This window comes from Sus scrofa, chromosome 7 (genome assembly GCF_054392235.1).
Source record: "Sus scrofa isolate SSC_HxYL_T2T_F1_AM1 chromosome 7, Sscrofa_HxYL_maternal_Yorkshire_Landrace_v2.0, whole genome shotgun sequence".
Lineage (NCBI taxonomy): Eukaryota > Metazoa > Chordata > Mammalia > Artiodactyla > Suidae > Sus > Sus scrofa.
Window position 1 is genome coordinate 63,355,919 of NC_139389.1, and position 12,883 is coordinate 63,368,801.

At 47.0% G+C, this 12,883-nt stretch overlaps 1 protein-coding gene across 2 annotated transcripts in view; it reads left to right on the top strand.

Moving 5' to 3' along the window:
• Window positions 1-6,378, top strand: part of ABHD2 (abhydrolase domain containing 2, acylglycerol lipase) — a 120,338-nt gene extending 113,960 nt beyond the window's left edge. For both annotated transcript variants that reach the window (XM_084968590.1, XM_001925989.8), the window contains exon 11: window positions 4-6,378. In XM_084968590.1, coding sequence (XP_084824716.1) covers window positions 4-200 — 197 coding nt within the window. In that variant the 3' untranslated portion in view covers window positions 201-6,378. The remainder of the gene's footprint in view (window positions 1-3) is intronic.
• The last annotated feature ends 6,505 nt before the right edge of the window (window positions 6,379-12,883 follow it).

Here is a 12,883-nt window from a genome sequence, read left to right on the forward strand (position 1 = left end):
CAGAGAAACGAGAAAATGTCATGTTTGTGCTGCCGCTGCACGGGGGCCACCTGGGCTTCTTTGAGGGTTCCGTGCTGTTCCCTGAGCCCCTGACGTGGATGGATAAGCTGGTGGTGGAGTACGCCAATGCCATTTGCCAGTGGGAACGTAACAAGTCGCAGTGCTCTGACACGGAGCAGGTGGAGGCCGACCTGGAGTGAGGCCCCCCTCCCCAGACTCTGACGCGCTCCAGCCCCCTCCTCTGGAACTCGCGTCCCTCAACGATGATGGCTGTTTCAGGTCTCCCATCTCCCTCAGTGACCTGGATCTGACCTCACACCATCAGCGGGGGAACACCCCCCAGGCACACCCGTCTTAACAGTAGGTGGCTTTCCCTGGGAGCTCCAGGCATATTTTTGTGCTCAGTTCCTGGTTTTCTCCATTGCATTGTTAGCCATGGTGACGAGCAACGGGATTCTTACCCTCCCGTCCAGCTTCAGCATCTGATTGCTTTCAAGCCAATTACATCTAGTTTCCCTATAAAAAAATGTGTCTCAACAGCAGTTTTGCTTTGCCAATCAAAAGGCTTTTCCCCAAGAAGGCAGTGAAGAATGTATGTTATTTTGTGGTGGTTGTATGTGTCCTTACTTCGACCCTAAAAATAGCCAATGCTGCACATGCAGCTCAGCTTGGGAGCCCCAAGTCCCGGGCCTCCCAGGCCAGACTGTGGCCTCTCACGTGGCAATGAAAATTCCTTTGCGTCACAAGCTGAGTTTCTCCCTCACGATCTCCTAAGACAGTTTGCTGACCCCCTGCTGCTGATAAGAGTTCTCTGGGGCTCTTGTTAAAAATTCAGCCTCCCGGGTCCCTCCCCTTGCTGGGTCTGGGGAGGGGTCTGGGGATTTTAATGTTTGACAAGTGTCCCAGGTGATTCTCATCACCAGGCAAACGTGGGAAATACGGCTGAGCGAGGCCTTTAAATTAGAAGCATCTCGGTAGCCTGTGTTATTGAAATTAGCTGTCAGAGGTGTCCCTTAGCTCCCAGGAACCTCCAAGACAGCAAGGCCTGTCGAGTGCAGCTGCTCTGGTGTGATCGCCGTGAGACAGCTCAGAAGGGGCCTGGGCCTGGTCGAGGACTTCTGGCCACGCCTGACGCTGCTTCTCACTGGCTATATGACCCTGAAAACGTTCCTTTGAACTTCAGTCTCTTCACTGTAAAGTGGGGGGCTTGGACCAGGTAGATTGCCGAGATCACTACCAGTTCTAAAGTTCAATGACAAACTCAGTTTACTGAGGTTTGAGAGAACACCTCTCCAGGGGAGCCTGGGAGCTAGTGTAAGCATATAGATGTCATCATTTGCCTTTTCTTTTTCCTCCCTCATTTCATAGAAAGAGGTTTGTTTGTTTGTTTTTAAAGCACTTAGTTATAATTTTATTTTTTTAATCCAGTTCTCTCTAACTCTGGCTTTTGCTATCAAACCATTCAAAAGTTGGATCTGAGTTTGGAGAAACAGCTTCCCAACTGAAGAGGGTGTGATTTTGCAACATGTTTAATAGTTTCTATTTGTTGGCTAGACCTTTCCAGAGTGTGTCTTCTGAAATGAGAAGTCACTCTGCATTTCAAGTACTCCTTTCCTCCAACCCTGTGGTACTTGAATGTCTAAAAACCCTGCACTTTTTGAAAAATCAGCAGATTCTGGGACTAAACAGAATGATGAGTGAAAAGATGTAGATAAATTTCCCTGATTCCTCTCCTCTTCTCTAGGACTGACAGGAACATAAATGATGAGTCTGCATGTGGGTGTCCAAGGGGTAAAGGGAACCACCTGGGGGCCTGGATGCCACCCTCATGGCCAGAGGTGGCTGCGACTTGGGCATCAGTCCGAGGCATACGACAGTAATGTCTGTAACCTGCAGAAGCTGTTTTCTGACAATCACCAGATCGTCCCAACCTATAACAACAAAAATTGCTATTACCTGACAAGACTGAGACTTCTGTGGTCTTAGCTTTGCTTCGGTACAATTTTTCACACACATCAAATTCATCGTTGTGACGCCCTCACTCCCGGGTGTTATTTTTCGAGTGCATTTCTTTTTCACATCCTTTTAGCACAACTTGGCACTTTATCATCTACCCCTCAGTTTGGAAGCTAGTCCCTCCCCCTGGTACTGTCCCTCCAACCTCCAACCTCCAACCGCAGCTGTGTTCTAGAAGATTCGTAGTCATATTTCCTACCTTCGTGTCTCAAGCCTTTTTGTGAAATTAGGTAAACGAAGCAATAACTTCACGGGGTCGGAAAGCAAGAGGCTCCTTTCATTTGCCTTAGGTCATGTCTCTTGATCTGTTCCAGCGAAGCAGTGGCCAGATACCAACTCCACTCAGGAGGAGAAAACAGTCTTGTTACACCCTGGGGGGGCGGGGGGGCAGAAGTCCTTGGAGTCTGGATGGCGGTTCTGATGGCCCACGTAGGAGAGGCAGGGCTCAGGGCATACTTTGTCACCACGCAACCGGAACTTACCCCGCAGGGCTGTGGGGGCCGTGTCCCAGCTGAAATCTTTTTAGTGTATGACTCTGAATGGCACTTATATTCCATTCTGGCTCACATGAAATCAACTGAAGCCCTTTGTTCAAGCTTTAGGCTCTCGGGCATGGAAATGAGGGTGTATCTGTGGCTGTCTTACAGGAAAATTCTTGTTTGTCTCTGAATGAGAGCACAGAGGCATTGAATTTACAGAGATGCAAGCTTGCCTACTAAACAAGGGAGCAGCATTTTATATGTAGGTCAGCTTTTCTTGCTTTTCATTCATTCCTGATGATAATGTGTGGGCTCTTCTTGCTATTGAGGTTCGACTAGGGCTAAAACAAGGCTGAATTTTCAAAGAGCATTTGAATAGTGTATTTTAAAATCAGGGAGTTTCCTGATTTTAAACTAGCAGTGGCCTAGCAGTCTAAGGATTCAGTGTTGTCATTGCTGTGGCTCGAGTTTGATCCCAGGCAGGAATTTTCACAAGTCATGGGCAGACCCAAAAAGAAAAAAAATCAGATTAAGGATATAAATCGCAGAGACATACACAGTTTTGGGGTAGGGGGGGTGCGCACCCAAGGCACGTGGAAGTTCTCAGGCTGGGGACCAAACCCACAACCAGAGCAGTGACAGTGTCAGATCCTTAAGCACTAGACCACCAGGGAACTCTGAGACCCAGACAATTCTATTGCAGGAAGAGCATGTTAGAAACCAAGGAGGAGTTCCCATCATGGTACAGCAGAAACGAATCCGACTAGGAACCACGAGGTTGTGGCTTGGATCCCTGGCCTCACTCAGTGGGTTAAGGACCCGGCGTTGCTGTGAGCCGTGGTGTAGATCGCAGACGCAGCTCGGATCTGGTGTTGCTGTGGCTCTGGCCTAGGCCGGCGGCTACAGCTCCAATTAGACCCCTAGCCTGGGAACTTCCATATCTCGTGGGTGCAGCCCTAAAAAACAAAAGGGGACAAAAAAGAAAAAAGCAGGTTTTCACATTTGTCCAGGTTGTACTCCCTGCCTCTAAACAGTTTCAAGACAATACTGAGTAACTGCTCCCCATCAAATTAGGATTATCTGACTTGAAATATGGTCTCAAGCCTCCTTCCTGCGTTTATGGTCATAGGGAGTGTAACGCACTTGAAGAAAACCTGTTACCTTCCTTGTTGTGAGTGTGCACCAGTGATTCCAGAGCAGAATGAAGGTGCAGAGTTGTTAGTTGTCACTACATTCTTTGAACCTCCCTGCAGGGTTTTACACACACCTTAAGAGTAGGCAGCATCCCTTTCTTGACTGGTGTTACGGAACTAGGGTCCAGGAGGCCTGGGTTCTTGTCTTCTCTCTAATCCCCATTGGATTATGGGTAATCACTTCACCTCCCTGGGCCCGGGTTACCTCATCTTCGACTTAAGTTCCCTTCCCCTATTTACACGGCCTCTGCCAGAACATCCCCACTCGCCTTCTACAGCCTTTGCAGGTGGAAACTAGTATGTCAAGGCTCATCCTGAGGGGACTTGGAGAGCGGCTACTGTGTTCAGTCTTTGCTGGTGAAGTCTTTGCTCTGACACGGCCCAGAGCCCTGTGTCTCTGACCTGCTTCTCCCAGAGCCTCCACTGTCATCTCACCATCTTTTCCGTGCCGAGGGTGGTCTTATGACCGGGCCAGGTGCTGACCCTTGGAACGAGGCAACCAGCCCCATCCTTCTATGGGACTCGGGCAAGCATTGAGAGTTCCCAGCACAGAAATCCTTCCTGCTCAGGCTTTCATTCTAAAACTACAGCCTTCATTAAAGCTGAACTTTCTGGGTAGCTGAGCCTATATGCCTGGCATCTGAATGAGCGCTCTCTTTGTCACCGGGTGGCTGGAGATTCATTTTGCCGGCTCCAGGCAAACAATACATGTGTTCTTGTTTGTGTTTGCCAGGCAGGCAGATGTCTGAGATGTGAGAAGCTTTTCTTTTCCCATGGCATCGATCCTGACTTAGAGCTAAAGTAACGATCACTGAGACATCACGTTGAATTAAAAGAACTCAGATCTTTGTCCTCTAAGGCAGGACAGCGAAGTTATTAAGAAGCATTTCATTGTAGCGTCTGCCCACAATGTCATCTGGCATCATTTTCTTGGCCCAGAAAGCCTTACCTGGCCTCTAGGACAGCCCCTGGCATGACAATGATCTTGTGGCTTTGGAATTCAAATTCTTCTTTTGTAGAAGCTCAAAATGAAGCCACAGCAAGACCAGAGAATTTCTTCATGCAGCCTCTTTTACAGTAGGCACCCCCACCCCTCACCCCGTGACAGTGAGCAATCCAGAACTGGCCACACACCTCATCTCAGATGCCTTTCTTCCCTGTCACCCTCCCTCCATTGTTGAAGCCACTTGGGATGAGTTGGATATTTCCAAAAGCCATGAGAAGTAGCCTACCTGTGACATTTAGAGGCCAAGCAATTGAGGGAGAGTTTCCTTTTTCCTCTGTTATCAAAGCAGAGGGACGTACCCCCTCCACCTTCAAACGAGGGTTGCTTTTGCCAAACTATATTTGAAGGGGAGCAGACCACACGGGCAGTGAGAGCCCAAGTGTCATCCAGCACTAACAGTGCTTCCTCTTGCCTGTGTCGCTGCTCCTGCCTCTGCCCCTGCGGCCAGGCATCCCCCCAGGTGGCCGTTGGAAGCAGGCAGCAGAGCCCAGCTCGTCAGCCATTCTCAGACCCCAGGCAGTAGACAGCTGCCCCTTTTGTAGGAACCAGCCTCCCACCCCCCCACCCCACACACCATGTCTTCTGAACCATCTTTCCCAGCATGTAAGTGGGTAAAGTGTTCAGCTAAGTCTAGTGAATAAGCAAAAGTGAATTTCTAACCAGTGAATTAAGTCCTTTCACTCGATTCCTGTCCATTTAGTAAGGAAACCTAGAACCTACCCCCCTCCGGTCCCCACTAGCCAAGAAACTTATCTATCGCCATAAGTTGGGGACGGTCCACTTAGAGCACCTGCAGAAACAGCCTTCGTCGCGATGGGCATTCTCCTTCCAGACCACCCACGTGGAGCAGCCAACAGCCACGTAGAGGTGCTGCTGCCCCTCAGCCCCAGGGCCAGCCACCTCCCTCCCAGGCTGTTTGGGTGGGTGGACCAAGCTCCTGGGCGTGGGCGTTAGCTTTTGTTTGGTCCGCATTTTGGCCTCTTTAGTTTTCCTAAAGCACAAGTCCACGTAGAATCCTGTCACCTATCCACACCAGTTTCAGATGCTCTGGGTCCCCCCCCCACTGCCTCAGGAAGACCTTCACTGTACCTGAGCTTTTGACGTCTGCCACTGCAGCTGCCTTAGTGACACCAGGGGCTGGGGGGGTGGGGGTAGCAAGGAGCCAGTTTGCAGTTCCCGCCTTTCCTGGTTAGACTCCTGTTAACCATGTTCTTCTGTTAGCAAATCTGCTTCCAGATTGATTTATGAGAACCATCACTTTCACATTCCTAACTTTGGTTTGTTTTGTTTGATTTCGTTTTGTTGTTCTGTTTGTTGTTTTTGTTTGATTTTCTGAATCTTCAAATGCTGCCCTGAAAATAATGTCTTTTTTGAGTTTGTGTTCCGAAAGCCTCCGTGCTGCTGGATTTGGGGGAGGGCCGGATACAGGATCCCCCAGCACTGAGGTGTTTAAGATTTGCAACTAGCAATGCAATTTTTTCTAAATATGAGGATATTTACCTTTATTAAGAAACTATACTAAACAATGGTATCCTTGATCATTTTATCTTCTCATTTTATGTTTGGTTCTATTTTGATTCTGTGTGGTGGTAAACAAAGATCATTACAAACAAAAACTGTACTTTTATTATCTTTGATTCAATGGAATTTCTTTACTTAAAAAAATAAAAGACTAAAAATGTGGCGTGGCTGTGTGTCCTTTGAAGTGGAGATTTTTCTATCTAAAAGGATTCTTCCTGTGTCTTCACAAAGCACAAGCCTGAAAGAAATGGACAAAACACCAAGTTCTCATCACAGTTGATTTTTAACCCAGCCTTGCAAATACTGAGGAAATGACCAGCCCACAGGTATCTTTAAAAACCTACCCGGGAGTTCCCATCGTGGCACAGCGGAAACAAATCCAACTAGGAACCATGAGGTTGTAGGTTCGATCCCCAGCCTTGCTCATGGGTTAAGGATCCGGCGTTGCCGTGAGCTGTGGTGTAGGTCACAGATACGGCTTGGATCTGGCGTTGCAGTGGCTATGGTGTAGGCCGGCAGCTGTAGCTCTCATTGGACCCCTAGCCTGGGAACTTTCATATGCCCTAAAAAGCAAAAAAAAAAAAAAAAAAAAAAAAATTATCCTCTCCTAGAAGAAAGCCGAGGCCTGAGATCATCATTTTTAATCACTTACCCTATAAAGTGAACTATGTAGGCAAAATGTAAGGTGAGATGGAAATGGAGGCTGCCAGTCATGATTCACATGCTTTCCTATGAGTATTCTTTGAAAAGACTGGGTGAACATGACTTAAATGAAGATTTGATTGGGTCACTTGAGTGACAGTGGTGTTTTCTTCCCCTTTGTATCTGTCTGCGTCCAAGCTAAGGGCCTCCCAGGGCCAAGCACAGGCCCAGCCAGGCTCCCTCAACCCCAAGAACCTTGCACCTGGAATGTCCTTCCCTCTGTGGCCACGCAAAACCTGTGATGAGCCAAGCAAATGGGGAGTGTTTTTCTGGAGGATGTGCATGACTGAAGAATGTCCAAGATCAAATTTCAAAGCGCATCCCTTTCTGGTAAGCCAACTTCCTATCTGCTTCCTATCCGCCCCCCAAAATAGCCAGACTATTTTGATCTAAAAAAACCAACTTGCAAAGACTCCTACCTATGAAAAGTACCACATGGGAGAGGTTTCAGGTCCAGGGTGTTCAGCAGGTTGACACCAACAGCTTGCCTACGTGGCTGGCACAAAGCGGTGCCTCCCCTGGTGCTATGTTATAGATTCGTTCCCAGTGACATTTGTCTATAATCACTCACTATCCCAGAATAGCTTTTATCATACCTTTCATGAACAGACCCCTCAGGGAGCTCCCTGCTGTGGCTCAACGGAAATGAACCCAACTAGCATCCATGAGGACTCGGGGTTTGATCCCTGGTCTTGCCCTGTGGTTCGGGGATCCGGTGTTACTGTGAGCTCTGGTGTAGGTCGCAGCCGAGGCTGGGATCCCACGTGGCTGTGGCTGTGGCGCAGGCCGACAGATACAGCTCCAATTCAACCCCTAGCCTGGGAACTTCCACATGCCACAATGAGGCCCTAAAAAGCAAAAACAAGCAAACAAACGAAACACCTAACTGGATGACCCTCCATCTGTATGACAGCCTTTCTCCTCCTTTCTTTCTTGGGCATCCCCCTTTGGAGGGGGGTTACTTGTAGCTGAGTGGTTGTGAAGACATTATGTGCACCTTAAACTTTCTTTTTTTTTTGCTTTTTAGGGCCATACCTGCTGCATATGGAGATTCCCAGGCTGGGGGTCGAATCAGAGCTACAGTTGCCGGCCTACACCACAGCCACAGCAACTCGGGATCTGAGCCGCATCTGCCACCTACACCACAGCTCACGGCAACGCCAGATTCTTAACGCACTGAGCAAGGCCAGGGATTGAACCCGCAACCTCATGGTTCTTGGTCGGATTCGTTTCTGCTGCATCACGATGGGAACTCCAGGAAAGTTTAATGTTGAGCAGCTCCATCTCTCCCCAGAGAAGACAACTCGGGCCCCTCTCTCTGCGGCCGTGTGCACCCAGCACTTCTGTCTGATTCACGCCGTCTGTGCCATTTGGAAACACCCCAGTGTCTCTCCTAAGACCATCTGGTTTCCTGTTAAAGGCATTTCCTCCTTTATCTGAAGGTGTTCATGAAACTGACCTGGAATAAATGGAATTCTTTTTCCATGGTTCCTCTTCTCGCTTCTACTTACATTTTCTGTATCCCGAAAAATACATACACATCTGGGACAAAGCATTGGTAGTGACAGAGCCAAGGGTTTTGGGCCCAGAGTTCCTGGGTTAAGGTTCCATCCTAGCCACTTCCTAGCTCTGTGACCCTGATCAGTGTTTTTTTTTTTCAGATTTTTATATTCTATTATAGTCGATTTAGACCCTCGACAGTATTTACCCTTGATTTTCCCTTTTTTTAAAACTTGAAAGATAGGAATAATAATTTTTTTTATTTTATGATTTTTATTTTTTCCATTATAGTTGATTTAGAATGATCATAAGAAGAATGCCTATCTTGGGATATTGAGAGGATCAAATAATAATATTTTTCAAAGTGTTAGTGTTATTCTGGGCAGTCTGTTTGGTTCCCACTCATAAGTCACCTTCTGGAACAGTGTATAAACCAGAAGAAAAGCATGATATGGCTCTAACTGGGACATCTTAACTGCTGGGCCCATGAGGAAAGCAGAGATGGGCATGGGTGTAGTTTTCAAAAACATTCCTGGGCTTGGAAGTGCTGACCAGCCACGTGTATGCAAAATCCAACCCTGGCCCTTATCTCCTCTTTCCTCAATATGATCACCTTCAGAAATTATGTGTGCCTCCCTACACATTTCCTGCCTGAAGGCAGGGCAACTTCTGGGCACAGCCCCAGGGAGGAAATTGCTCTAATTCTGGGACAGACAGCCAGGCAGCAACTGCTGCCACCCCATATGGTTTTTGCAGCCCTGCTCTCTCTATTCTCTGCTCAAGAAGAACCAAGTGCAGAGATTGCCTTTAAATCCAACATTAAACCGATGGTTCCTCCAAATCCTCATCTCCTCCCTGTATCAAAACACATGACCTAGGAGTTCCCATTGTGGCTCAGCGGTAATGGACCTGAGTAGTATCCATGAGGATGCAGGTTGGATCCCTGGCCTCGCTCAGTGGGTTAAAAATCATGGACTTGCAGAACAGACTTGTGGTTGCCAAGGGAGAAGGGGAGGGAGTGGGATGGATGGGTAACTTGGGGTTAATAGAGGCAGACTATTGCCTTTGGAGTGGATAAGCCATGAGATCCTGCTGTGTAGCACTGGGAACTATGTCTAGTCACTTATGATGGAGCATGATAATGGGAGAAAAAAGAATGTATACGTGTGTGTGACTGGGTCACCATGCTGTACAGTAGAAAGTTGACAGAACACTGTAAGCTAGTTATAATGAAAAAAATAAAAATCATTATATAAAGTTAAAAAAAAAATTCAGCATTGCTATGAGCTGTGGTGTAGGTCGCAGACACAGCTCAGCTTCCCTGTTGCTGTGGCTGTGGTATAGGCCGGCAGCTGTAGCTCCGATTGGACCTATGCCAAAGGTGCAGCCCTAAAAAGACTTAAAAAAAAAAATGACCTTGAGCAGTGCACATTTAAACTACCTGGGGAGCTTGGAAAGCTCTTGCTGCCCAGGCCTCTGTAGGTATAACCCGCCCCCCCCCCCCAGGAGGACTAGCCTGCAAAGAGATTACAAAAAACTGCTCAGGAAGCTGTGTACTTTCCCTGAGGATCTTAAAATATAGATTATGATTCAGCAGCTCAGAGAGGTGAGGCCTAAGATTCTCTCTCCATCACAAGTCAGCTCCCAAGTGGGGCAGGTACCCTCTCCTGGGACCATACTTGGAGCAGTGAGGCTCCCAGATATCCTGTGAGCTGCCAGACCCTGCACTGCTGAGCTGTCCCCACACCAGAGCCACACCCGCCATGGAAAGTGGGATGAAAAGTGGTGCAAGTCACCCTGAAGTGGTGAAGTTCAGCTCTTTCTCTGGTTGCCTGAAGATCTGGGTATCCCTCTTCCAGGAAGACTTTGCCAGGATGCCAGGTAGCATTAGCCTCCCAGTGTCCCTTGGGTACACTTGAGGCGCTAAGCTGTGGCCAGTCTTGCTCAGAGGCTCTCTGACGCTGATGGCCCATTGCCCCACTGAGACTTCCACCCACACCTCGGCAAATGCCCCCATCTGCTGACAGTATTTCCCCCAAGGTCCACAAGAAGGTAGCAGAAATATATCACTGTGACTTCCCAACGTTTGCTCTGCTCAAATTACATTCAAGAGTTTCCGTCATGGCACAGCAGAAACGAATCCGACTAGAAGGTTGCTGGTTTGATCCCTGGCCTTGCTCAGTGGGTTAAAGATCCGGCGTTGCCTGAGCTGTGGCGTAGGTCGCAGGCGCGGTTTGGATCTGGCGCTGCTGTGGCTGTGGTATAGGCCGGCAGCTATAGCTCTGAATCTACCCCTAGCCTGGGAACCTCCATATGCCCTTAAAAAAGCAAAAAAAAAAAAAAAAAAAAAAAAAAAAAAAAAAAAAATTACTTTCAAATTCCAGCTTCATCCCAGATGTCTCTAGAAGGGAAGGTGTTCTGAGCAGCAAATCGTTGACATAAAGGTCATGCTTGGTTGTACCCTCCCCATGTTTGGTGGCTTTTAGGTGTATTTTATTGTCCCTCTTTCTCTCATTACTGGGGAGTTGGTGGCCACTTCTAGGAATTCAGCATGGAGGCTCAGATTTTGTGGGACAGAGCACATCAGATTTTAACATTTTTTTAATCTTTTTTTAATTTTTATTTTAAAATGTTTATATATATAGTATATATATATACTATATATATTATATATATATTATATATATTATATATATATTATATATAGTATATATAGTATATATACTATATATATATTATATATAGTATATATATATTATATATACTATATATAGTATATATAGTATATATATATAGTATATATAGTATATATATATTATATATAGTATATATATTATATATAGTATATATAGTATATATATAGTATATATATATTATATATATAGTATATATATAGTATATATATAGTATATATATATTATATATAGTATATATATAGTATATATATATTATATATAGTATATATATATTATATATAGTATATATATATTATATATATATATTAGAGCTACACGCACGGTATATGGAGGCTCCTAGACTAGGGGGTCAAGTCAGAGCTGTAGCCACCAGCCTAACCACAATTCACGGCCAGATCCTTTAAACCCAAGCAAGGCCAGAGATTGAACCCATGTCCTCATGGATACTAGTCGAGAGTTCATTAGTGCTGAGCTGGAGTAACTCCAGATTTCAACCTTTTTTTTTTTTTTTTGTCTTTTGTCTTTTGTTGTTGTTGCTATTTCTTGGGCCGCTCCCACGGCATATGGAGGTTCCCAGGCTAGGGGTTGAATCGGAGCTGTAGCTGTAGCCACCGGCCTACGCCAGAGCCACAGCAACGCAGGATCCGAGCCGCGTCTGCGACCTACACCACAGCTCATGGCAACGCCGGATCGTTAACCCACTGAGCAAGGGCAGGGACCGAACCCGCAACCTCATGGTTCCTAGTCGGATTCGTTAACCACTGCACCACGACGGGAACTCCAGACTTCAACATTTTTAACCTTCATGGTCTTCAAGCACCTTCTCCCTCAGGCAGCACCACTTCCCTAGCAAGGACTGGCTCACTCTGTTGTTGCCCTGTCTTTCCCTGGGAGCATGGAGAGGCAGTGCCAGGACACAGCCAGCAGGGGGCAGTGGCAGTCCACAGTCAGAACTGACTCACTGGGTCCCAACCTTGCAGTTTCTTGCTAGGGCCCCCTGGGTTTTGCCAGGCCCCACCCCAAGCAAAGGCTCTAGCCCTGCTGACTGTAGGGGGATCCCCTGCATCCCACTTGGATTTGAGTAAGAGCCAAAGCTATGCCAAAGGCCTCTGCCTGCAGTTTTCTCCACATTCTGATCTCATTTATAAATTACAGCCCCCACAAATCAGAGGGTGGGACTAGGAGGGCTCCTGGCAATTAGGAGCCAGGGGAAAGATAGGCATCATCCAAGAGGGATCACCCACAGGTTTCTGCAAATTGGGGACCCAACTCCTTTACAAAACAATTGTAAGTATCTTTTGTTTTGCTTTGTTTTTTTGCTTTATAGGACCCACTATCCCTCTGATCTGTAATAGTTAGCAGTCCACTCAGCAGACAAATGGATTTGAAAAAATTCGGTCACCTAAAAATCAAGCAAGGCTAATGTTTCGTTTCTTTTCTTTTTTGCTTTTTAGGCTGCACCTATGGCATATGGAAGTTCCCAGGCTAGGGGTCAAATCAGAGCTACAGCTGCAGTCTACACCACAGCCACAGCAACATGGGATTGGATCCGCGTCTGCAACCTACACCACAGCTCATGGCAACGCTGGATCCTTAACCAGCTGAGCAGGGCCAGGGATCAAACCCAGGTCCTCATGGATACTAGTCGGATTCATTGCTGCTGCACCACAACAGGAACTCCTAAAACTGTATCTTGATAATGTCTTTAACTCAGCCTCATCCCTGTCCCCACTCTACCAGTACCTGTAGTGTCAGGTCACCAGTGCCCCG